The following is a 27,006-nucleotide window of genomic DNA, read 5'->3' as shown; positions in this document are numbered from 1 at the left end:
CAGGGGCAGCGTCCGGGTTTATGTTTTTCTAGGGGGTACAGTGGAAGGGTCGTGCTCCCCAAGCCCACCCCACCCCCACTCTTGAAGGGGATATGATGTGAGCGTAAAGCTCCCGATGTTTCTAGAAGGCCGAGCACTCTTCCAGCCCCAAAGTCTCCCTGTTGCTGCCCATCTTCCCCGTTGGTGGTGGGCCTGGATGGCAGGTGACCCTTAGTGACTTTCCCCCCAGGCTCAGACTGTTTTGGACCAAGACACCCAATGTCAGCATCCCGCTGACCAGGCCAGTTGGTGCTGCAACTGCTCGCGTGAGCTAGCCGGTTGGGAGGACACACGGCTTCATGTAACTGTGAGCTGTCTCGATGGGCTCCGGTGACCCCTCACGTTTGCCTGGGGTCTCCCAGCACCTCACTCCACATTGGGGGTTTGTGAGGATGAAGGCCCGTGCCCCTGTTTCCCAAGGAAGTTGCTTGCTTAGGTGATTTCTCAGAGAACCGGTCACGTTCTTCTGCTCACTGACCCCCAGGTATCTGAAATGACAGAGGACCCGGTGTTCCCAGGGGTGCTCCAGCAACTTGGGCTGCCGAGCTAGTGATTCATGCGGGGGGGCCTCTCACAGCCAGCTTGCTTCTAGCCTCGTCACCCAGGGCGGGTTAGAGCCATGCATTGTGTTCTTGATGGTCATTAAGATTGTGGATGTGTGGGGGCTGGAGCAATAGCACAGCGGGGAGGGCATTTGCCTTGTATGTGGCCAACCCAGGTTCAATTCCCAGCATCCCATAGGGTCCCTTGAGCACCACCTGTAGTAGTTCCTGAGTGCAGAGCCAGGAGGAACCTCTGTGCATTGCCGGGCGTGACCCAAAAAAGCAAGCAAACAAACAAACAAAAAGCCATCATGGATATCGTCGAGTCAGAGGCTTCCTACCATGGTCCTGCCATTATATACACGTCTAGTAATAATCAATTTAACATGGGTGAGTACAAGGAACCTTGAAGGACTCCTGGGTCTTTCTCGATGTGTGCCATCTACACAGTTGTATCTGCCTTCCTCAGAGTACTCCGAGCCCACGAATGTCACAGTCTGAGTGTTTTCCCCTAAAGTATTTTTATTTTTTCTCCAAACGGAGGTCTGAGTGTCAGAAAAAAGATCCTTGTGTGATGAAACTCCACCCAGGGCGAGGCACATGCTGACCAACCCCCTATGTGCTGCCTCTCTATGTTCTTTAGTAATTGAGGCTTGTCGAGGAAATGTCATAACGCATCGGCCTTTGTGAACGTATTTTGAAATTTAAAATTGGCACCCATATTTTAAATTTTTGTTGTTGTTGTTTAAATTTTTGCTGTTGGGGGGTGGGATGGGGTTGCAGCCATAGGGCACCAATGGATCCAAACAGATGTGCTATTTCCGTTCAGAAAGAAGAGAGTATAAGATTGAGATGACAAATTGGGACTCCCAGTATGGTGACCTGCAGACCTTGGACCTGTTCCGTCTCCATTTCCACACTTCAGTCCTTTCCACGTTTAGATCCCCCTTTCTCTTCCTTTCTTGGGCATCAATTCCCACCCTACCCTACCGTGATAGTGATTACCAAACCTTGGGCCCAACCAAAGGCTAATCATTAAGATGCTTCCAACATCCTGAGGACTTCCTCTAAACTCCCCCACCCATGAGTGGTATCAAACTCAGTTTACTTATAATCAAGAAGTCGGTGGGTCTTCCTTAGCCTTTGTAGGTTCCAAACAAAGAGCTATGAGACTCAGGGAGACTTCAGGGAAATGACATTCTACCACCCCATGCTTGCTTGCAGCTCTGTGGGAATGATCCAAAAAAAAAAAATAGAGAGGATAAAGAGCAAGGTTGTCCACAATCCAGAATTATAAAATTATTCTAAACCAATCAGAAAATCAATCGGGAGACAGAGCCATCCTAGGAAAGTAAAGAAAGGGGAAAATATTCTCTCCTATTCATTTATTTTGTTTATGAGAGGAATTAGATTTATAGGATGCAGAAAATATGGAGCAAGGAGAGAGTTATGCCTTTGAGGAAGAAGAAAGGCTCTTACACATACATCAGCGTGCCCTTTATGCTATAAATGGTGACAGTTTCCGTGCTCAGATTTCATGTCTGGCCACAGTAAAAGCCACGCAGAATAGTTTGAAGCTGAACATGAGACAGAAAGAAATTTTGCTTGAAGATTACTTGCAAAAGTCCCTGAATTTAACCATCTCCTTTTTTTTTTTTTTTGCTTTTTGGGTCACACCTGGCGATGCACAGGGGTTACTCCTGGCTCTGCACTCAGGAATTACCCCTGGCCATGCTCAGGGGACCATATGGGATGCTGGGATTTGAACCCGGGTCGGCCGCGTGCAAGGCAAACGCCCTCCCCGCTGTGCTATCGCTCCAGCCCCTAACCATCTCCTTTAAGTGAAACAACATTATCATTTGCTTTCTGGCACTGTACAGTAAGGACGCTTAGAAAGCGAAGTAACTTTATTGCTGAACCAAGATCTTGATTAACAAATGAAGACTTCAGATGAGGTGGGGGCAGGGCAGGGGTGGAGAGAGAATTTTCTTGAGAAAGTTACTAGTGTTTTCCATAACCTAGACAACTGAGCTCAGAAACAAAATCGAGCTGAAAAGGAACCTTCTAGAGTTTTCCCTCTGCAATTTTTAAGGCCCAGAGCAAGTGCTCTGTCATCCTAAAACTCCTCCTGGGCGTCTGGAAAGAGTCTTAGAGTCTGGGAAAGAACCCAGAGTCCAGGATCGTGGCCACAGGCTTGAACCCCTAATGCGTTTTGCAGAAAGCTCCGCAGCGGTGAAATTGATTACTTGTATGAAAGTGTTTTGGGTTTTTTTTTTTTTTTTGTCTCCCTTTACTTTTCCCAAATCGCAAAATAGCAAACAGCTAAAAAATGCTTCCCTGTTATTATAGTCTTTTTCGATATCCCGCGGTCAGAATAGACCTGGGGAAAGTCATCCACCCGAGTTTGACCTACACGGTCTAGTTCAGCTGTTGTTTGAATTGATGGGGCGAGTGGAGACAGGAACCCTGGGTCTGTGGAGAGCGGAAGTGCCAAGTTGCGGGGGGGCGTTGGTGGCTGTATCTGGAGTTTGTGTTCTGGTGTCCTGCTCGCAGAGGCTGAAGTAAGATCAGAGAATCCAGGGGACGAAGTGAGTTTTCAGGAAGTAGCTAGGAAGTAAAAAGTTAACGGAATGGGGGCAGGGTGGTTGGCAGTTAGGGCGAAGGGATGGAATTGTGTGTGTGTGTGTGTGTGTGTGTGTGTGTGTGCGCCCCAGGATGGGGGGCTGGGATTGCCAACGGGAAGTACGGCTTTTGCATAGTTGGGATCATTGAAGTCACTCAGGTCCTGTAGCCCTCTTCAAGAGGAGCAAACTCGTACAGGCAGTGGCTCGGTTTTTATCCCTACCACACACTAATGGTGGCAACAGAGCTGTCCCAGGCCTCTTGGAATGTTGGAGAGCAAAAAAAAAATCTGATGAATCTGAACAAGGAAAGTGCCGGGAAAGCACTGGACTCAGCCAGGGAAGGAGAGAAGGGGCCTTGCTGATGAGATTTCCAATTCCTGTTTGCATGGCTCAGAGTTGGAAGGTTAATCTGCGCCCGGTATTAATCAGTTCCAAGTCAGACAGCAGCTGAGGCCGGCCCCTGTCGCTGGGCAAATGTTTCCTGAAGGTGATTCACGGAGCCGGTTGTCGGGAGTTCAGGAGTTCTTAAGTGATGCACACCTTTGCCCGTGGAGCCGTCGCCGAAGGTCTACTGTGGATTGGGAAGTAGCGTGGCAGAAAAATGGGCCTCTCCTTTGAGTCAGGCTGGGTGCAAACAGCTTCTCCCCATTCACAGGCATTCCCCCACCCCATCTCCCCATCTTCAGAGCCTTTGGTGCTTCCTGTGTTTGTGGGGTATGATTGTTTCCAAGTCAACTGGGAAAGGGCCACATCTGCTTCAGCCTCCAGCGGTAGCTGGAAGCTCATTGGCTTTCCCAACTGGCCAGATAATCACGCTCCCGGGAGACGTGAACATCTGGTAACTCTTTTTTTTTTTAATTTTTTACTTTTATAAGTTAGTTCACAATGTTTGATTGCATTCACTATTCAAACACCAATCCCACCACCATTACACCCTCCCACCACCAAATGGTAACTCTCTTTGAAGGGTGAACTTGAGTTCTTTTATTTTTCTCTTTTTTGGGTCACACCCGGTGATGCCCAGGGGTCACTCCTGGCTCTGCACTCAGGAATTACCCTGGCAGTGCTCAGGGGACCCTATAGAACACTGGGGATCGAACCTGGGGTTCTGAACGTGCAAGGCCAATGCCCTCCCCGCTGTGCTAGGGATCAGGCCCTTGTGGAAATTCTTTTTTTTTTTTTTTTTTAGCTTTTTGGGTCATACCTGGCGATGCACAGGGGCTACTCCTGGCTCTGCACTCAGGAATCACTCCTGGCGGTGCTCAGGGGACCGTATGGGATGCTGGGAATCGAACCCGGGTCGGCCACGTGCAAGGCAAACGCCCTACCCACTGTGCTATTGCTCCAGCCCTGAACCTGAATTCTTGGTGACAAGCACTGGGTGCATTTGTGGTCCCCTGCTAGGCCCCAATGTCCACGCCACACACAGATCTGTACCTCAAATGTGCAGCACCCTTAGGAGACACAGAGTGGCACACGCACCCAGAGCAGATGACATTAACTTACGGTGTTTCCAAGCCCTCGTCTCCATGAAGCGTGGTATTTGTGGCTCAAGAAGCCCCCCAAGGGGCTGGAGCGATAGTACAGCGGGTAGGGCGTTTGCCTTGCACGCGGCCGACCTGGATTCAATTCCCAGCATCCCATATGGTCCCCTGAGCACCACCAGGGATAATTCCTGAGTGCAGAGCCAGGAGTAACCCCTGTGCATTGCCGGGTGTGACCCAAAAAGAAAAAAAAAAAAGAAGCCCCCCAAAAGTTGCCAAGCAAGGCTAACGTTTCCCAGAGCAGACTCAGGAAACTGAAAGGCCAAATTAAATAAAGCCAACTGGAATGCACTAAAAGCTTTAAAAACAAAACAAAAACAAAACGCAACCACCACCCCAACACAATTGGCCAGCGCTCAGGAGGGTGAGAGCGTGCCATTCCTCCCCCAGTGGTCGCTGCCCACCAGTTGGGCTCTCGCTGGGTGTTGGATATCATTGGTTTGTCCTTTCCCCCTTGCCACTAGGAGCTTAGGTTTATCAGTCACATCCATCAAAGTGCTCCCGAGTCACTCCCATTCCTTTGTTTATCTGTAACCATTTGTACCAGTTTATCTGCTCTTCCCTTAATCAAACTCTGTTAATTGGTAAGGTCAGAACTTCCTAGGACACTGAATATTATAACATTGCCTTTCTCTCCTCTTTATGCCTTTTGAATAATTTACTTTAAAGCTATGTCTTTTTTGTATAGACACAAGAAGACAATATTATGTTTTTATAACTTAAGACTTAATTGGCCTCAAATATTATTCCCTTCTGGGCATCTGCTTTCTCCACTTAAGCCTCAGTTGCCCTCAGTTCCTAGCACCCCAAAGTAGGGTCCCCGACGTGAGACGGGAAGGATCCAGGGCAAGCGGTGAGTTAGGTGCTACCCTGGCATCGAGATGGGCCTGGCCAAAGTGCCTAATTCTTAACTATAAGTTAAGAGCTTGATCATAGACAAATGCTGTCATGATCCAATAGTAATTATGAGACTGGGACCCTGCCAGGGATAGGAAAGACTGATCTGGCCTGAGCACTGTAGTCTGAGATTGAGATGGCCCCAGGAGAGCAATTCTATAAGCTTTAATGCATCTCTTATTGTGTCCATACAAAATAATTAATATTATGAATTCTTATATGTTTGCTGGCTGAGGAGAAGAGAAACACATTCATGGGACTCTGCCCTTGGGTGGATCCTCCTGCTGAAAGAGAATTAAGTCCTAGGAGAAGCATCCCCTGAGGGAAAAAAACCTTACCCTATTGCTGACCACACCTATGTGTATGCCCCAACCCCCTCATGCTGTGGACATTTTAACTAGGCGGTAAGAGTGGGTTGGGGGCCAGATCCACGGGGCCAGATCCACGGAGCCAGATCCACGGGGCGAGATCCATGGAGGCCAGATCCACGGGGGCCAGATCCACAGATCGAGAGAGAGACCGAGAGCCGGGAGAGAGGCAGAGAGAGAGAGAATGAAGTAGGATGGGGGAGAAAGAAGCAGGAGGAGAATCAGAGGAGAATGGAGATGGACATGAAATAAACCGATCGAGCAACCAGTTTGGCCTTCTTCCTTCCTTTGATTGCCTCGCCGCCTGCGCGCCCTTTCTTTTTATTTTTATACAGCTGGGCACTGTTAGTGGAAGGCAGGAGTCGGTGCCTCTGCTCCTGATGCTGGCCAGTTCACTGCAGTCCCACACGTCCTAGTCCTGAAGAGAGGGAAAACCTGGCATCTTTTGCTCTCAGTTACCTCTAACCATACTGTTAGTTTGTACCTGGGGCAGCAGAAGGAGAAACAGAAGGGACAGATGGGTGCTGGGTGCAAAGGTACAGGTGCCGGTGTATTTCCCGTTGTCCAGTCAGCTCCAGGACACTTGGACACTTGTCCTTTGTTAGGACACAAAGGGAGTCGCATATGCATAGTCTGGACACCATCCAGAGTCTCAGGGTAACTGGGCTCCCAGTTAAAGGTAGGGCTCTCGTGGAAGATTCCAGTATAACTTCCACAGCACGGCTTCTGTGTGTGTGTGTGTGTGTGTGTGTGTGTGTGTGTGTGTGTGTGTGAGACACATACGTTAGGTGTTACTTTTTTTTTTTTTTTGGCATATGGAATACGCCACGGGGAGCTTGCCAGGCTCTGCCGTGCGGGCGGGATACTCTCGGGAGCTTGCTGGGCTCTCCGAGAGGGACAGAGGAATCGAACCCAGGTCAGCTGCGTGCAAGGCAAACGCCCTGTCTGCTGTATAAAGAAAAAGCTGCACGGGGTGGCACCGGCCCCTCCTGCCGCCGAGATGTGATCCCGGGGGCCGCACATTCATGCTCTCCGCAGCTGCACGAGCATGAATCCAGACTCACTCAGCTAAACTACTTTCGGCATGGGCAGCTCCTCGCAGAATGTCTCCAGCCTGAGAAATAAGCCGCGGCCTCGTGCCCGCCCAGGAGGGGAAAGGTATTTCTCTCTCTCACCTCTTCCTTTCTGGGGACGAAGGGCGTGGTGACCACCATATTATGACGACCACAAATGGGGTTTACAAACTTGCAATGATCCAATATCTGGAAGAAATCTCCCTGGACTTAGTTGCTAAAGTACAGAAATCCAAAACCTCATATGTCTTCACAACAGGTCTGACTCTAGTGGGGTACTCCTAACAGTAATAGTGAGGTTTGTGTTGAAATATTGAATGTAACCAAAGTAAACAGAAAGTAAAGTGAAACTTATCAGTTACAAGGCGGGGGGATGGGGGGGCGGGATGGGAGGTGTACTGTGTGGTTTTTTTTTTTTTTTTGGTGGTGGGATATGGGCACTGGTGAAGGGATGGTTGTTTCAGCATTGTATAACTGAGACTTAAGCCTGAAAGCATTGTAATTTTCCACATGGTGACTCAATAAAATAAAATTCTTATTAAAAAATAATTAAAAATTAATAAATTAAGCATAAAAAGAAAGAAAAGAAAAAGCTGCACAGTTGTGCAACATTAGATGTCTTTCCCATTTTCCCACCACCCAAAGAAATTGAGGTTGGTGTTGACCTTGCATTGTGCTCAGGAGAAGCCAAGTCTGCCTCAATATTTCCCTTCTGGCAGTGAGACTCGCCTCTTGGTACGTGCGATAGTGGAGTTTGAAGATGGCACGAAAATGTCACCCTGGGGGCTGGGGACACAGGGCGCCGTGGGGAGGGAGCAGAGAGGTTGCGAATGAGAGAACTACCTCGGTGTGTGTAGGAGGTGATGGGGTGTGAGAGGAGACCCCGAGAGAACGCAGCTAAGGCCGGGGCCCACCCACGCAGAGTGAGCTGTGCTGGCACCCCCCCAACTCTGTCTCTATTCAGAGCTTTCTGGAGCAGACTGGAGCGGGAGAGGTGTCTGGGAAGTCTCGGCTTCTCGGGGCTGATGAAATGGAAGCGGAAGTGGAGGTGGTGTTAGGAACGCAGGCCAAAGTGGGTGGACAGTGCTCGGGAGCCTTCTGGGTTTGGTGGTGTCCTCTGGTGGTGTGTAGCAGGGAGCCCCTTGGGGGAGACACTGCAAAGCCACACACCTCAGCCCGTTGTGGCTGGCCTTGCGTCCACAGTGAAGAAGTGAGAGCAGAGCAGAGAGGTGGTGACGGCCCCAAGGCTGGCAAGGAGGAAGCTAAGAAGAGCCAGGGCTTGGCGGCTGGCTAAGGAGATGGGAAGGCCATTCCTTAGGAGGGTCCCCTGAATGATTCCACCAGTGGCCAGGCAATTCCTCACACTTGTCTCCCACATAAGAAGGAAAAACTGGGTCTTGGTTTGAGTTGAGGCTCGGCTGTGTTTAAAAAGGGGGAAACAAAGCCATATTTTGGGGTTGGTTTTGTTGAATCGCATTATTGGCAATGGCGCCAAGGAGCCAACAGGCAACCACTTGAACTAAATAGAACAGTAACAGAGTTCTAAACATTCAGGCATGTGACAGAAGGAAAATACCACTGGCGGGGCTGGAGCGATAGCACAGTGGGGAGGGCGTTTGCCTTGCACGCAGCGGACCCAGGTTTGATTCCCAGCATCCCATAGGGTCCCCCAAGCACCACCAGGCGTAATTCCTGAATGCAGAGCCAGGAGTAACCCCCGTGCATCACCAGGTGTGACCCAAAAAGCACTGTAGCACTGCACGGTAGCACTGTCATCCCATTGTTCATCGATGTGCTCGAGCGGGCACCAGTAAAGTCTCCATTGTGAGACTTGTGACTGTTTTTGGCATATCGAATATGCCACCGGTAGCTTGCCAGGTCCTGCTGTGCGGGAGGGATACTCTCGGTAGCTTGCCGGGCCCTCCGAGACGGACAGAGGAGTTGAACCTGAATCGGCTGCGTGCAAGGCAAACACCCTACTTGCTGTGCTATCGCTCCACTGGCCAGAGATCCCAGAAGACACCACTCCCTCTTTATAGCCAACATCTAGGAAAGGATGTATTCGTGTTCTTTTGTCTTTTGCATTTGCTTACCAACGGTCAGCCTTCCCTGGCCCCTGTCAGTAGAACACTCTTGAATTCCTGTACTTGACATGGTGCCACTACCCACTCTATCTTTCCATCCATCAGACCTACTGCCATTTGCATTCATTCAAATCTGACTCTCCTCAACATGGTCTCACACAGGAGTGCTCTCCCCACCACCCCCCTGCACCCTGTTGCTTTTCGGTGTCCAATGCTCTTCGGCGTCCAGAAATCCAACCTATCATCATGGTCCCTTGGAGTCCAGAGCCCTCTCACCCTGTTGTTGACTTTGTCCCTGAGTGTCGCCTCCACTTTTTCCCTCACAGGGAGTCTCCTCAGGTGTCGCCTCCCTGGGTCGTTTTCATTTTTTTTTTTTGCTTTTTGGGTCACACCCGGCGATGCACAGGGGTTACTCCTGGCTCTGCACTCAGGAATCACTCCTGGTGGTGCTCAGGGGACCCTATGGGATGCTGGGAATCGAACCCGGGTCGGCCGCGTGCAAGGCAAACGCCCTCCCCACTGTGCTATCACTCCAGCCCCATGATTCCAGAATATTCTAGTGCAGTGGACCTAAAGCATCCGTGGGCGCCAACTACCATACTGCTCGTGGAGGTCACGACTTCTCTACTGGGCATTCTCTGTACCAGAAACCCCTTCTCCCCTTACTTCTGCTGTCCAGCCTTCCAGAACCTTCAGCTTTATGCCACGGCTGATTTCACATGGCTCTAACTTCCCCATCCTGGAGGGTGGAAATGTAACACTTATCTCCACACATGCCTTGTGCCATCTGGGTGCTGGTGGAAACCCCCCAACCCCCACCCCTGCAGTCTCTGGGAATCTCAGGGTGCTCTGTCGAGCGAGTTTTTATTCCCTGGGACTCTGGGCCGCTCCATTCACTTTCACCCCCGTCGGAATCCAATGGAAACCGCCCCGCAGGAAGTCAGGCCGGGCCATACCACATGTGTTTGACTTCAAAGGGAACCAGGTCCTTTGACCACCAGAGAGAGGGAGAGGAGGGGATTAAGGCTGGAATCAGCACTGCGATGAAGAGGGGGCTGCCGGGAAAACTGACCCGAGGCAAGCCAGAAAAAAAATTCGCCCGCCACATGTTGGCAAGAGAGACTTTCTGACTGACGTTGAGCGACGTGAAAATCCTCTCCGGATCCAGGGGTCCCCTGTCCCAGCACATTCCCATGCCTTCTGGGGCCCAGATCCATTCTACAGCGAGAGCAGAAAGCTCTGGGGAGCCCCCTCAGCTCTCAGCTGCTTTTGTGGGTTTCCGACTTACCTCTCTCCCTCTTTCCTGCCCTCCTCCCATTGTTCTTAAGCATCCGAACCCCAAGGGAGTCTCAGTGTGCCGTGAAATGCCATTCTGGAGAGTAAATGCAAATGGAAGGTGGTTTGGTGACAGTGGGTGGGAGCCCTCGGGCCTCCAGCCCCCCAGCTCCTGCTGACACACTTGGGGGCACCCCCGTGGCAGGACCATATGTGGGAAAGCCCAGGGCCTGCCTGCACACCTGCCCATCTTTTGGGGACTCAGGTTGAGGGGGGGTGCATGATGCCACCAGAGTGCGGAGCTGGGACTGGACCCCAGTTCTCCTCCCCTCCAGAGTCATCCACTTCTGTTTGCTTTGGGGGCATTTCCTTGCAGACACCCCCAGCCATTGCGGCCCGTGACACACGACTCCTGAACTTGGTTGGGTGAGCAGCGCCTCCCACTCCTGGGTCTTGTATTGTCACCCACAGGGCTCTAACGAGTTGGCGGGCAGTTGGCCAGCAATTCTAGGACTCAGTTGCACCCCAGCATGCAGGGAAACTTGGGGTAATCAAGACAAATAAGAGCGAGGGGTGAAGAATCCCATTGTGATACCAGAACAGTCTGAAGCATTAGAAAATGATCGAAGAACCAAATAGAACTTGATTGAAGGCTCCCTGGGTCTTTATTTATTTATTTATGGTTTTTTTGGGGGGGGAGGTCATACCTGTCGATGCACAGGGGTTCCTCCTGGCTCTGCACTCAGGAATTACCCCTGGCCATGTTCTGGGGACCATGTGGGATGTTGGAAATCGAACCCGGGTTGGCCACATGCAAGGCAAACGCCCTCCCTGCTGTGCTATTGCTCCAGCCCCACTCTCCCTGGGTTTTTAATGTCATGTCCCCCCCCCATCGGTTTCTCATTGGTTTATAGCATTATATGAAACTTCAGGGGTTCAGCTTCATGCCCCTGCCTGTGGGGGTGATGGTCACCGCTCTGCCAAAGTTCCAGTGCTATCCCACCACCAAAAAAGTCCACCCCATTCTGTGTAATCAAAAGATAAATAAGTGGTGGCGGCTGCGGTGGCGGTGGTCTCCCTTGCCCGCCTTGTGCGTTCAGTGGCCAAGAGCCGCTTCCTCATCTCGGCCTGCAGCTGCCACCCACAGATGCATGAAGGAGGGAACAGGGCTGCCAGGCTGGTTGGTGATCAGTTGCCACTTGTTCTTTAGGAGATCCCCTCAAGGGTAGCATACCATCTAGGGGTGTGTTTCTCCTTTCCTTCGTCAAACAACCATTTAAACATTCATCTTAATTCTACTTCTTAGTAACACTAGTCATTTTGTATGGACACAGTAAGAGATCCATTAAGCTTGTAGGGTGGCTCTCCTGGGGACATCTCGCTATAGATCCCAGGCTACAGTGATCGGCCAGATTAGTCTTTCCTAACCCTAGAAGGGTCCCAATCCAGTCGTTACTCTTTGGATCATGACAGAATTTGTCCATGACCATGCTCTTAACTTATAGTTAAGTATTATGGCTCTTAACTTACAGTCAAGTATTATTCCTGGAAACCAATGTCACTTCAGTAAATTGAAGATATAGATATATAAATATATGGACATAAGGATATTTTTGGACTGGAGCAATAGCACAATGGGTAGGGTGTTTGCCTTGCATGCAGCCGACCCGGGTTGGATTCCTCCGTCCCTCTTGGAGAGCCCAGCAAGCTACCGAGAGTATCCTGCCTGCACGGCAGAGCCTGGCAAGCTCCCTGTGGTGTATTTGATATGCCAAAAACAGTAACAACAAGTCTCACAATGGAGCCGTTACTGGTGCCCGCTTGAGCAAATCAATGAACAACGGGACAACAGTGCTACAGTGTATTATGGCTCTTGGCCTGGCCTGTTTCCATGCCAGGGTGGCTCACCACTTGCCCTGGGTCCATCCAGTCCCTTGTCGGGAGCCTGCTTTTGGAGTGCTAGGAATTTAGGGCAACTGAGGCTTAAGTCGAGGAAACAGATGCCCAGGAGTGAGTATTATTCGGAGTCAATTAGCTCCCAAGTTACAAAAGCATAGCATTAACTATCTTCCTGTGTCTATATAAAAAGGACATTGCTCTGAAGTAAACTATGCAAAGAACACAAGGGAAGGAGAAAAGCAATATTTCACTTATAAACACAAAATCAGAGATTTCTTAGAAGGATCTGACTTTACAAGTCAACAGAGTCTTATTTGGGGATAAAGGTGATTGATCGACTGGGGAAGCAGAGCACAGAGAAGAGGTTCAAGATAAACACACAGGAAAGGGAGTGACTCGGGAGCACTGTGATGGGTGTATCTCACTAAACCTAAGCTCCCTGCGGTCAGGGAGAAACGACAAACCAATGTTATCCTTATACTGTCCCCTTTCCCTCTGGTGCCCACCATAGTTTTCACTGAGTCCAGGAGTTCGTCTTGTTGTTTATTGCAAGTTGCTTTGTTTGAGTCATTCATATTCTGCAGATGAGTCAAAACATCCGGGAACTGTCTCTGGCTTCCGGATCCTTCTGTGAGCAGTCACTCCACGGTCCGTCCATTTCCTCCCTTGGGGCATCATTTCCGTGTCTAACAGCAGCATCATGCCCTATGGGGTCCACAGCCCCCGTTCCTTCGTCCCTCCTCTGTGGACAGTCATCTGGATGACTCCCATAGCCTGGCTCTTGCGAGTGACAAGTGGGGGGTGAAACACTCTTTCAGACGAGTGTTTTTGTAGACTTTGGACAGATGTCTGGGTGTGATACTGCTGGATCCCACGGACTTCACATTTTTATCTTCTGAGGAATCTCCAGACAGTTTTTCATAGTAGCTGCAACAGCTTGCCTTCCGACCAACCGTGCCCAGGGCCTCCTTTTCCTCCACCTCCTCACCGACACTTGTTTCTGGTCTTTTCCATCCAGGTGCCTCGCACAGGTGTGGTGTTAACTCACTGAGATGTTGGTTTACAGTTCCCATACAAAAGTGATAATCAACATCCTCCCCCGCCGTCCCCACCCCCATCCAAGGACCATCCGTTTGTTTGTCTCTGGAGAAGTGTTTGCTCAGGATGACACCCAACCCCATACCTTTTATTTTATTTTATTTTTGCTTTTTGGGTCACACCTGGCGATGCACAGGGGTTACTCCTGGCTCTGCACTCAGGAATTACTCCTGGCGGTGCTCAGGGGACCCTATGGGATGCTGGGAATCAAACCTGTGTTGGCCGTGTGCAAGGCAAACGCCCTCCCCGCTGTGCTATCGCTCCAGCCCCCCCCCCCATACCTTTTAAATCAGGCTACGGTTACTATTGGATATGCCAAAAACAGTAACAATAAGTCTCTCAATGAGAGATGTTACTGGTGCCCGCTCAAACAAATCGATGAACAACGGGATGACAGTGACAGTGACGGTTACTATAGTGCCACCTGCAGATAGTGCTGGATTTATTTCTTCTTCTTTTCCAACTTGCATTCCTGGCATGTCCTCTTGCCTGATTTCTCTGGCCAGGCAAAGCTCTGTTGGAAAATGGCGGTGAAAATGCACGTCCTTCTTGCTCCAGCTTGGGGGGCAGGGGGCTGCGGCAATTCCAAGCAGTGCCAGCGTCCAGGAAACTACTCCCCGCAGTGCTGGGGAGGGACACGTATGGTTCTGGGGTGGAACTTGGGGCCTCGTGTATGCCAGGCACTGGTGTCTTGAGCCATCTTCCTATCTTTCTTTTATTTTTCTTTTTGGGGATCACACCCGGCAATTCTCAGGGGTTACTCCTGGCTTTGCACTCAGGAATTACTCCTGGCGGTGCTCAGGGGACCATATGGGATGCTGGGAATCGAACCCGGGTCGGCCGTGTGCAAGGCAGACACCCTACCCGCTGTGCTATCTCTCCAGCCCCCTCTCCCTATCTTTCTGGTTCCAGATTTTAAAGGAAAAACTTTCCAGTTTTCCACCGTTGAATCAGATGTTAGCTGTGGCCTTTATTACTTGCTTTTTCTTATACTTGGTCTGGGGCCTTGGGTGTGGCTTTCACACCCAAAGCTCACCGCAGCATCACGAGCTACGCTGGACACGCTCAGCGGTCACCTCAGCTGGTGACCACCTCATGGGAGATCGATACGGATCAATAAGATGAAATGGTCAACGTCTCCGTGAAGCTGGTACCCCAGACTCGCTCTTTTGAAAATTGTGTTTTTGGATATCCTTCTTCCTCCTCGACTCTTTCGGGTTTATTTTAGCGATTTCCATATATTTTCAGATGTTCCTAAGTAGCGCACCACTCTTTCCCTTAAAGCACTGAGGATTCTAGAACTGGCCATGACATTTTATGGGTTAGAGTTGCTGTCTCATCTACCTCTCCATTGAACTTCCAGCTTTAAACAAATCCGTCTTCTCTTTCTTTTCTAAACTCTCCTCTATAAAGTAGTTTAGCAATATGTTCCCAGAACGCGTGGATAAGTGACATTCAGGGCTTTGGAAGCCAAACTGCATTTTTCTTGTTCCCCTCTTTGCATCTGTGTGTATTTCTCCAGTGTCTAACATCTGACGTAAACTTGCTTTTTGGTCTTCACTATATGCTAAAGAATGCAGCCCAAAAGGGATCCCGCGCTCTGGAGAATTTGCCAAGGACATGCTGTTCCATCTTTACAATGAAATGCAGATTTCCCATTAAAAGGCGAATCCATCATTTCAGAAGGATGAGTGGGACGGTACATTAAAAACAAGCAACCAACCAGCTGCTTAAATGTAGGGCACTGAAAAACATTCAAAGCGTTCCTGGGTCACCAGCGTTTTCTTTTTAGTGTACATCGGATCGCCATTCATTCAACCTAAGGGCTGGCCTCTTAGAATTCTGTCTCAAAAGGTTTGACAACTGTTCCAAACAAGTCAGACTCCACATGATACTCGGTCTGCTCACGTGTTGTGACATGCCATTTATACTGCCCTGGTATTTGGGCTGGGGACAGAGCTCAGTAGGCGAGCATGAGCACGTGGACGACCCAAGTTCAATCTCCTGGGCTCAATTTTGGGAGGCCAAAGAACAAAAACAGAAAACAAACCAAACATGATTTATGCAAGAGAGGTGTTAAGCTAAAATCCTGAGATGCTGTTTACTGTTGTCAGCTAATGATGTCAGTCAGTTTTGTTGTTGTTGTTTTATAAAGGGAAGCAGAGAGAGACCCTGATGTTTGCTCAAAGATGATTCATTTTTCTACAAGAGCCTTTGGAATCTTCTCCCCAGTGCTTTGCTTCTTGGTGTTTATCCTGAGAGTTCTCCCACTGCCACTGAGGTGTTTTTTTTTTTCTCCCCCAAGCTTCTAGAAAGTTCTCTCTGATGTTGCTGCCTTCCAACACAGCCAGTCATGTGGTTCTTTCCTGGGCCCTTTCAGTCGTGGCATTCTCTCTTTCTCCCTCATTTCCTGGGGATTGATTTCAATCACTGGGCCAGGTTGACAGCACGGCGTTGAACCCAGGCCTCACATGGGGCCGGCCTGGGACCGGGCCCTTCCAGCGCTGCTGGGAGCAGAGCCCCACTGGACGTGGCCCCCAAATGGAAGAAAACAAAACAAGATTTTGGAAGCCAGACAGCCACAACCAAAGCTCGTCTCGCCTGCAGAGAGCAGCAGGGCCTGACGCAGAAAGTTCAGACCCCTATTCTGAGCCGGCCCCCACATTCTCAGGCTGCAGGAACAAAGAGGTGTGCTCTCCTCTCTTCTATGGGGGGCATGCCTCCAGCACCCCGCAAAGTTAGTTGCTGAAGCCCTAGTCATGCCTCAGTAGTCTTAACTTCGGGGGAGCCCTCGGCCTCAACTTGCACCCCGCTCCTTCTCCAGGACTCTGCTCCCGGGTCCCCAGGGTGAGCTCCGGAAAGCATCGTCGTTCCAATGGCCGCGCATCTCCTTTGTTTTCCAGCCCGCCCCACTTCCAGACTCCCCTCCCCAGGGTCCAGGATTGAACTAAAGAATCACACACTTGGGGGCTGGAGCAATAGCACAGCGGGGAGGGTGTTGGCCTTGCATGCAGCCAACTGGGTTCGATTCTCAGCATCCCCTAGGGTGCCTTGAGCACCGCCAGGAGTAATTCCTCAGTGCAGAGCCAGGAGTCAGCCCTGTGCATCGCTGAATGTGAACCCAAAAATTAAAAAATTTAAAAAAAAAAATCACACACTTGGGGCTGAGCGATAGCACAGCGGGTAGGGCGTTTGCCTTGCACGTAAACGACCCGGGTTCGATTCCCAGCATCCCATACAGTTCCCCGAGCACCGCCAGGAGTAATTCCTGAGTGCAGAGCCAGGAGTCAGCCCTGTGCATCGCTGAGTGTGAACCAAAAAATAAAAAACTTTAAAAAAAAGAATCACACACTTCCGGGCAGGGGAGTGAGCTCCGGGGCCAGGGGTGTGTTCCTTGCCTGCACAGGAAGGCACATGCCTCGCCCCTCTCTGACCCTGGACTGCCCCGGAGGTGTCCGAGCAGCTGGACAACACTTCGGGGTTTGAGCTGGCCTTGCCAGGCGGGAGCGTTGAAGCTTCAGCCCGGTTGGTCAGGGAACACCAAGAGTTACCCCGGGCTGCCTGTACCCCAAGCCCCCCAAAACTGTTGTTTTCAAAGAACATCTGTACTAGTTACTATCAGTCCATATCTGATGGGCTTTTTTTCCCCCCCTAAAAATCATTTTTCCCTTTTTATTCTCCCCCCCCTCGTTTGTGGACCCTCTTCTAGACCCCAGTGAGAGATGTCCTTTCTGGACACAGTGCCCGGAGATTTCATCCTGGGGCCCTCATGCCGCACCCCCAACCCCCCACGTCCCCACCCCTGTGCCCTGCCAGCACTGGCTATCAAAACTGCTTAGGCTGCAAAAAAAAAAAAAAAAAAAAAAACATGAAATGAAATCCATCTGGCATTTCTCATTGAATTAGGACCAGAACATTTTTGTTAAATATTAACAGATGGCTAAATTCTTAATATCAAGCTAGCATCAAAAACATCTAACAGGGAGGGAAGGATGGGGGGGGCATGTGTTCTCCCAGTTGCTGCCCCCCCTTTGTTTTCCCTCCCCCTCTGCCCCCAGCCACGCCAGCGTCACCAGCGATTTCTGCCCCTGCCACCAGCGATTTCTTCCTCCACGGCTGCTCCTCCGGGTCGCCGGTGCCCTCCGGGCCTCTGGGACCCACCTCGTGTGTGATAGTATCAGAGCACTGTTGTCACTTGCTGGTGGCCAGTTCAGGCGGTGTGTCGCCGAGGGCATGCCTCAAGGTGCTTTGTTGAAGTTGACACCCTCCCTCTCTCTCTCTCTCTCTCTCTCTCTCTCTCTCTCTCTCTCTCTCTCTCTAGGAAAAGGAGAAGAAGTATATGCTGCCCTTGGATAACCTGAAAGTCCGAGATGTGGAGAAGAGCTTCATGTCTAGCAAGCATATATTTGCCCTCTTTAACACAGAGCAGAGGTGAGCACTGGAAAGCGATCCCGCCTTGGTGGTTTGCCTGCATTTTATTGGTGGGTTTTAATTTTTTTTTCTTTTTGGTTCACACCCAGCGATGCTCGGGTTACTCCTGGCTTTGCACTCAGGAATTACTCCTGGCAGTGCTTGGGGGACCATAGGGGATGCCGGGGATTGAACCCGGGTCGGCCGAGTGCAAGGCAGACGCCCTACCCGCTGTGCTATCGCTCCGGCCCCTAATTTTTTTTTTTTTTTAACTCTGGGTGTTTGGGTTATACCTGGTTCTGTTCACAGGTTACTCCTGGTCTGGGCCATGAGTCCAACCCAGTTCCCCACAGACAAAGCATACACCCAGATATCTCATTGGCACCTTTCCTTGAATTTCCCCCCTCCCCTCCCCGCCGATTGGTTCCAGCAGTTATATCCACTGCAAAATTTCCTGGACCCCACCTTGAAATCCATTAACGCTCCAGTTTCCCTGAGTTTCGCATCTGGAGCCTCCGCCGTGGGTTATGAATTCACAGGATTAAAACGCAGGCGCCTATCCAGTTACTAGCTTAAAGCCCACTTTCCTCGCAAGCGCCCACATCACACGGCTTTTCAACTACGTTTGGGTGTTCCGCGTCTAAGGACTCCAAGGATGGGAGCCAGGTAGCCCTGGCGTTACAGCTCCAAGCCTTAGAAGGAGCTCAGCTACGGTTTCCAGGCAGGGTACATGTCACGGGAGGCTTCAATTCTTACGTCGGGGCGCATATGCAGTGAGCCCGTGTGCTGCTTGTGCCCACCTGGCTGAGCTCATGTGTCACCCACATTTCCTCTCTTGCGATGTGGACTTTGGTGCTTCCATAGCCAACAATGGGGTGTGTGTAGGGGCTCTCTCTGCCCTTGGAAAAGCCCCCGTTCTCCTTTGAGCACATCGCTCTCTCTGATTTCCCCCTCTCTCCTCACCTTCAAGCCCCTCCAAATAAAATCTGTTTTACATCAAACAAACAAAATATATATAGATATACATCGATATATATCTATATATCTATATCTATCTATCTATCTATCTATCTATCTATCTATCTATCTATCTATCTATCTATATATATGTTTGCTTTTTTGGTCGCACCCGGTGATGCTCAGGGGTTACTCCTGGCTCTGCACTCAGGAATCACTCCTGGCAGTGATCAGGGGACCCTCTGGGATGCTGGGAATCGAACCCACGTCGACCGCATGCAAGGCTAACGCCCTCCCCGCTGTGCTATCGCTCCAGCCCCAGACAAAAAATTCTTACCTTGGTGAACAGAATTAGCCAGAAACACACAAATCTGGTCACAGGTACTCAGAACCCAGCCCCCGCTCACTGTCTAGTTTTGGGGTTTTGGGCTTTGGGGAGTGGTTCCCCAGCAGTGCTCAGGAGCCTCTCCTGGCGATTCCTGGCCAATTGGTAGTTCCATGCGAGAGCCGTGGTGGAAATGGTGCTGCTCAGGCCCCATGGGGCCAGGGACCACCCCGATCACTCCAGGGCTGCGCCTGAAGCTATCCTGAGGACCAGGCAGTACCGGGGGTGGAGCATGGTCAACCCGTGAGCGAGGCACGCACGCGCCTTCATCCCATCCTGCCTCTCTGGCCCGCTGCATGGATTCTTTTTTTTTTGGGGGGGGGTCACACCTGGTGATGCTCAGGGGGTTACTCTTGACTCTACACTCAGGAATTACTCCTGGCAGTGCTCGGGGGACCCTATGGGATGCTGGGGATCGAACCCGGGTCAGCCACATGCAAGGCAAACGCCCTCCCGGCTGTGCTATGACTCCAGCCCCCTGCCTGGGTTTCCTTTTTTCTTTCTTTTGTTCTTTTTGGGTCACATCCAGCGATACTCAGGGGTTCCTCTTAGCACTGCACTCAGGAATGACTCCTGGCAGTGCTCGGGGGACCCTATGGGAAGTTGGGGATCGAACCCGGGTCGGCCACGTGCAAGACAAACGCCCTCCCCGCTGTGTTATCGCTGCAGCCCCTGCCTGGGTTTTCTTGACCGTCGTCTGAGTGTTCGAAGATGGGACCAGTGTGGTTTGCCTTGCCTTAGGGGTTCGTGGACTCGGTCCAGACGGTGTCACGCGCGTATCTCAGGACCCAGGCGTGGTGGTCCGAGTCTGCTCTTCCTGCTTCCCCTCTTGCATTTGCCGTCCCCGCTTCCCTTCTGCTGTCTCACCGCCCATCCCAAGCGTTAGGCGGGGCTGAGGAGTCTGGAGTCCCGGGGCGTCGGCGTCGGGGCTCCCAGAACCCCGCGAGAAGCGCAGTGGACAGTGGAGAGGAGGGCGACGGACAGCGCCCTGGTGAGGGCTTCCCAGGAAAGGGCAATCGAGGAGACTTTTCTTTTTTTTTTCCTCCCCAGATGGAAATGTCGTAGGAAAAAGCGAATTAATTTCTGGGAGCCCGTGATTAAGAGGCTGAGTCACTAGGTGGCGGGACTCCGGTCCTGCCTCTCCAGGCCTTTCATCTTTATTTAGCACCAAGCAGTGCTGCGCCTTGATTAGGTTCAAGGACTGGCCCAGGGTCAATCCCCCAGTGAGTCACCATCGCCAGAGGGTTAGGGCAGCCTTCTCCCCGCCAACGCTCCCCCCACCCATCCCCGTTCCCGACAGCGGCTCCCAGTGACTCACTGCACAGACACACTCAGGCCAGCCACCAGAGCGAGGCACCAGGCGAGCCCAGGAGACCACACCATGCAGCCCCTCCACCGAGCCCCAAACGGGGAGCTGTGTCAAAGGCTTCGGGTGCCGGAGACCCCCCCCCAATGTGATGGAGAATGGAGAAAGGGGCGGGTAGGTCCTGGGACAACGGCTGCGCATGCTCAGCTCTGTACCTGTGGACAGTGGGGCCAGCCTCAGAGGGGAGCGCCCAGCCCTGGCCACCGCACTCTTTCCCACAGTGGGCAAGCAAGCCTGCCCCCAGGGGGCGCTGGAAGCACGAGGGGTGGCAAGGGGCAGCTGCGGGGTGCTGCAGGCGAGGGCGGGACCCACCTTCTGTCTGCTCCCTTAAACAAGGTGGATTCCCAGGGGGCCGCCACCATGTGACTTTTTCCTTCCTGGAAAGGGGGCTGGCGGCCACCTAAGTCTGGGGCTCTCCAGCCCCCGGGGTCAGACTCACGGTGCCTCCCTGTCAGCCTGCAGAGTTCCAGTGGTCAGAGGGTTTGGGTCCGAGCCACGAGTGAGACATCCGTGGCGCATTCTCACAGATGAAGTGCAGCTGTGGGCACTCCGAGGGAGGAAGGACACCAAAATCAGAAAGCCACGGGCTTGCGAAGACCTCAGTCTTCGGGTGGTCGGACGCTTTCCTGGGCATTGGACGCTCAGCGTTCCCGAGAGATCTCCCTGGCTCCTCAGAGGTCTGGTCCACAACGAGCTGACCGTTGTCTCTTCCTGAAGTGATTTAGGAGTGCCGGCTATTTTTGTACTGGGTAGGAACTCCGATATAATTGGGCGTCCTTGTCTTGCTTCTGATTTTTCAAAAATGGCTTATTTATCTATTTGTTTATTTACTTGGCTTTTTGAGTCACACCCAGCAATGCTCAGGGCTTCTTCCTGGCTCTACACTCAGGAATTACTCCCGGTGGTGCTCATGGAACCCTGTGGGACGCTGGGGATTGAACCCAGGCTGGTCGCTTGCAAAGCAAATGCCCTCCCTGCTGGACTATTGCTCCGGCCCCTTGCTTCTGATTTTTAAGGAGAATTATTTCAGAGCTGGATAGCTCAATGTTATCTCATGGGCACCTGCTCTCCGAGAAAGAAGATCCTCCTGTCTTCTGTTATTGAAGGTTCTGCTTTTTGTTTTTAATCACAGATGCCAGCTAATTCCCCTCCCCCCCCCCCAAATGCTTTTTCTGCCTCTCCGTAGACTATTGCATGATTTTGCTTTATTTCTTATCCATTCTTGGAGTGAAATCCATGAGTTGAACTTCTGATGTCAAACCATCCTCTGACTATCCTGGGACTGGGCCCGGGTAAACCATGATGCATTTATATTTATTACTCATTCCTGGCTAGCAGTTTGCATCTGTGTTTCACAGGAGAAGTTGGCCTGCAACTGTCCTTTTTCATGGACTTTTTAAATTTTATTTTATTGAATCACCGTGAGATAGTTACAAGCTTTCATGTTTGGGTTACAATCTCACAATGATCAAACACCCATCCCTCCACCAGTGCACATTCCCCACCCCCAATATCTAGGGTATATCCCCCCTTTCCACCCTTCCCCTGCCTCCATGGCAGACAATATTCCCCATACTCTCTCTCTACTTTTGGACATCATGGCTTGCAACACAGACACTGAGAGGTCATCATGTTTGTTCCATTATCTACTTCCAGCATACATCTCTCATCCCAACTGGTTCCTCCAGCCATCATTTTCTTAGTGATCCCTTCTCTATTCCATCTGCCTTCTCCCCTCTGCTCATGAAGCAGTCTTCCAGCTATTTCATGGACTTCTTGCCAAAATTTTGTGTCCAGCTTTTGCAAGGCTTATCAGTGGCAGTGGGAATAAGTTCTTAGTGTCCTTTGCAACACTTTGTATGAAAAAGAGATTTAACTATTGATGTTTGGTAGAATTTGCCTATAAAATCATCCAGCATTGGTGGGAAGTTTGGGATATATGGTGGACATTTGGCCAGTTTTCAATCTATTTAATAAATAGAGATTTGTACTGGTGAGTTTGGTCTGGAGTGATAGCTCAGCGGTAGGGCATTCACCTTTCATGAAGCCGACCCGAGTTGATTCCTCCACCCCTCTCGGAGAGCCCGGTAAGCTACTGAGAGTATCTCGCCCGCACGGCAGAGCCTGGCTAGCTACCCGTGGTGTATTAGATATGCCAAAAACAGTAACAACAAGTCTTGGGGCTGGAGCGATAGCACAGCGGGTAGGGTGTTTGCCTTGCATGCGGCCAACTCAGGTTTGAATCCCAGCATCCCATATGGTCCCCTGAGCACTGCCAAGGGTAATTTTTGAGTGCAGAGCCAGGAGTAACCCCTGTGCATCGCCAGGTGTGACCCAAAAAGAAAAAAAAGTCTCACAACGAGAGACGTTACTGGTGCCCGCTCAAACAAATTGATGCGCAACGGGATAACAGTGACAGTGACTGGTAAATTTACAAAAGGGAGGACAGTGGGGAAATTTCAGGTGTGGGGTGAATCGGTTTTCATGCGGCTGGTAACACTTGACCAGATCACTGGAATGGATTCCACAGTGACTCATGCACTGGCTGCCAGCGGCAGCGCAGAGATGTGGCCACCGCATAACTGGCCTCTCCGAGGTGGGTGCTCATCCGGTCTGGCTTGTGCTGAGTGGAACGAGTGGAACGAGTCTCCCGAAGCAGGAGGTGGTGGCGATGTCGCTTCATTTGCTGGTCACCCTCTGTAGGCAGGAAGCAACTCATTTCAAAGGCAAGGCTATACCTAGAGAAACGAACCTCCTTATGATGTTTCCAAGAGGCTTATGGGCTCACTCCCTAGTGACGTTGTAGAGGGGAAACCATGCATCTAAAACACCATATGCGGGCCTGGAGCGATAGCACAGCTGGGAGGGTGTTTGCCTTGCACGCTGACAACCCGGGTTCGATTCTCAGCATCCCATAGGGTCCCCTGAGCACCGCCAGGAGTGATTCCTGAGTGCAGAGCCAGGAATAACCCCTGTGCATCACCAGGTGTGACCCAAAAAGCAAAAAATAAAATAAAATAAAAAGCCATATGCGTTGTGTAACCCCACCAGCTCTCCTTAAGGGATATTCTGTCCACTATTTGCATCGCTTCCATGGCTCAGTTTATGGCTTTCCTTCTTTTTTCCTCCCCGAGACAAGATCTTTCAAGAAAGGAAGCTATTCTCTTTCAAGAACTACCCCCGCACATGAGGGATATGTGTTTGCGGGCTCTCCGGACAGCTTTCTCTCACTGCCCGCGTTCGGTGCTCTCGGGCTGCATTTATTCAGTCACTCCATGTTTATTCAATCTCTCGTCTCTCCCATCTCAGGCATTCTTCCTTCCTTGCCCCTCATTTGTGAATCCCAGCTCTGGTTTCTGCTACTATTGCTTCTCTTGGATTTTGCCCCCCCACGCCCCTATTTACATCTCTCCACCTTGCCCTTCGGGCCAAGCTTCACCTGGTCTGAAGCAAAAGCAACCTAAGGAAGCCCTTCCTGACGGCCCACGGGCAGAATGCCACTTAAGGTGTTTTTCTCCTTTATTTATTTATTTATTGGCTTTTTGGGTCACACCCAGCGATGCTCAGGGGTTACTCCTGGCTTTGCACTCAGGAATTACCCCTGGCAGTGCTTGGACGACCATATGGGACGCCGGGGATCGAACCTGGGTCGGCGCATGCAAGGCAAACGCCCTCCCCGCTGTGCTATTGCTCCTGCCCCACCTGTAGTTATTTTTGTTTGGACACAGTAAGAGATACAGTGAAGCTTGCAGGGCAGCTCTCCTGGGCACACCTTGCCACTGACTCAGACTACAAAGCTCAGGCCAGAAGGTTCTGGGGGACCTCCAAGATCACCGGGCATGTCCGGCGCACTACCCAGGTTCTGAGCTTTTTCTGATGCCCAGGTTGAGATCTGAGGCCCGGAATGGGGGTTCCACTAAGATTTTTTTTTTTTTTTGCTTTTTGGGTCACACCCAGTGATGCTCAGGGGTTACTCCTGGCTCTGCACTCAGGAATTACCTCTGGCGGTGCTTGGGGGACCCTATGGGATGCCGGGGATCGAACCCGGGTCGGCCCTGGGTTTGCAAGGCAAATGCCCTCCCCACTGTGCTATTGCTCCAGCCCCTCCACCTAAGATTTTAACTGGTGTATCCGCCCTACTGTGCGCCCCCCCCACCCTCCCCACACATACCCCGAGCAGCAGCAACAAAGAGACGTTTAGTGTCTGCTCTACTGTGAGATCTTACACATGTCCACGGGGCTCCTTGGCGAAGCAGGACATGGGGCTGGTCATCCCGGCCGCGGGGTCTCTGCTGTCCCCCCACCCCCACTGCAACTCTCTGGCTGTGAAGTTCCAGCCAGAGGGTGTGGGGACAGGGCCGGTGAGTTCACTGGTTCCTATGAGCCCCTCTAAACACGTGTTAGGGGAGAGGACGTGTTTTATAAAGGGGAGGGGTCATTGCTTGGGGCAGTGACACGGCGCTGGCGGGGAGCCCCGTTCTCCAGCTCGACTCGATCGAGCCCCCCAAAAATCTCCAGTTAAGACTCTACATCCGCTGCTCCTCCTCTGAGCCTTTTCGGGCGCTCAGCTTAGATCCGGGGAGGTTGGAGTGAAGATTCCACCCCCCTCCCCCAGTTTGTCCTTGCATATCCTTACATCCACAGCACTGCGTGGCGTTTTGAAAATTGAACCCAAACCACTCCAAAACCTGTCTGGCTAGGTCTACACCAGCGCCTGGAACGTTCCCCCCACCCCCCGCCTCCCCCCGGGTCCGCTCCCCCTGGCTTCCGTGAGGCTTGCCCTGTTTGGTCGGGTGGGGGCAGGGCTGGATAACGGCCCCGCTTGTGTCCTCACCCCAGGCAGCCCTGGGCCCTCCCAGGTCATGCTAAGGCCCATTTGGTCACAGGCACGTCAGGGCCTGGTAGCCAGCAGAGATCTGGGACTGTCTGGGGCGTTGTCGCACAGCCACCTGTGACGTCCAGAGCCCCCTGGACCGCCCTGGGGTGGTCTGGTTCTGTTTTCTCTCAAAATAAGGCCTTCATTCTGCCAGGCTGCTGCTTTTGTGGTGGCTTATCAACATTCCCCAGCGGGGGCGACAGGCCCCCCCCCACCCCCTCCACCTTCCCCTCAGAAGGCGGCTCGGACGGGGCCCCACTCCACCTCATCGCTGACACATAATAAATGTCGGGGCCGTCCCCTCCCCCCGATAGCGAGTGGGCGCGCCGGGAAGAATGGCCCTTTCTTCTCCTTGACCAGCGCCGTGCCCTGGCCCGGCGCCCAAGCCAGGTTTCCCGTTCATCCACCTTTACGTCGAGGTTTCTAGACTCAAGGCACGCCTTGCTGGGTTCCGGGCAAGCGCTGAACTCAACACATACGCCAGCCCGGGGCCAAGGCACAGGCTGGGCCTCGTCGTCGTCGGCAGGGCCAGGCCCCCGTAGGTGTGGGGTGCAGTCAGATCTTTATTGGAAGGGAAGCAATCCGTCTTCTGTGAGCAGGCCGGCAGGGGCCCGTGCGCGTTTATTACAAACCCACCTGGGCCCGGGCATGTGGTGCTGGGTGCTGGGAAATGGAGCATTGTGTGGGGACGGGAACACAATTAAGCCGGTGTCAGTAACATAAACTGGACACCTGGAGAAGGGATTTCATTTGCTCTCGCCCCCCCCCCCACACTTGTGGGAAGCATGTTTAAGGAATTTCTGCCAGCCCCACAGAGCAAGTGAGAATTGTTTCGCTTGACCATTCTGAGAGGAGATTTTTTTTCCTTTGTCAGATGAAGATCTGGTGGAGGGACCAGTCTTTTTACTATTATTGTTATTATTATTATTATTATTATTATTATTATTATTATTATTTTACTGAATCACCGCGAGATAGTTACAAGCTTTCCTGTTTGGGTTACAATCACACAATGATCAAACACCCATTTCTCCACCAGTGCACATTCCCCACCCCCAATGTCCCCAGTATACTCCCCCTTTACCACCCTCCCCCTGCCTCCACAGCAGACAGTATTCCCCCATACACCCTCTCTGCTTTTGGGCATTATGGTTTGCAGTACACATACTGAGAGGTTATCATGTTTGGTCTGTTATCTACTTTCAACACACATCTCACATCCCGACCGATTCCTCCAACTTTCATTTTCTTAGTGACCCCTTCTCTAGTCCAGCTGCCTTCTCCCCTCCGCTCATGAGGCAGGCTTCCAGCTGAGACCAGTCTTTTTGAGGACTGTGTGTTGTCCTGCATCTTTCCGTGCAATGGGAGTTGGGGAGTGATCTTTCTGTGTGGAGGTGTTTCTCTTACCTTCTAAATCGTTGGCTTGAGAAGGAAGCTCTGTGTCACTCTCGGTGAACTTTCTGGTACTTAAGTCATGATAGAAAGGCTTGGTGGGGCCGGAGTGATAGCACAGTGGAGAAGGCATTTTCCTTGCACACAGCCAACCTGGGTTTGATCCCTGGCATCCCA

General features: G+C 51.6%; 1 protein-coding gene across 5 annotated transcripts in view; it reads left to right on the top strand.

Moving 5' to 3' along the window:
* DNM3 (dynamin 3) overlaps nt 1-27,006 on the top strand; it is a 272,517-nt gene that overhangs the window by 132,107 nt on the left and 113,404 nt on the right. For all 5 annotated transcript variants that reach the window (XM_055121454.1, XM_055121453.1, XM_055121451.1 and 2 more), the window contains one exon: nt 17,765-17,874. In XM_055121454.1, coding sequence (XP_054977429.1) covers nt 17,765-17,874 — 110 coding nt within the window. The remainder of the gene's footprint in view (nt 1-17,764; nt 17,875-27,006) is intronic.

Source organism: Sorex araneus, chromosome X, assembly GCF_027595985.1.
Source record: "Sorex araneus isolate mSorAra2 chromosome X, mSorAra2.pri, whole genome shotgun sequence".
Classification (NCBI taxonomy): Eukaryota; Metazoa; Chordata; class Mammalia; order Eulipotyphla; family Soricidae; genus Sorex; species Sorex araneus.
Note: the sequence above shows the minus strand (reverse complement) of the source record. Positions and strands in the feature narration are given on the sequence as shown.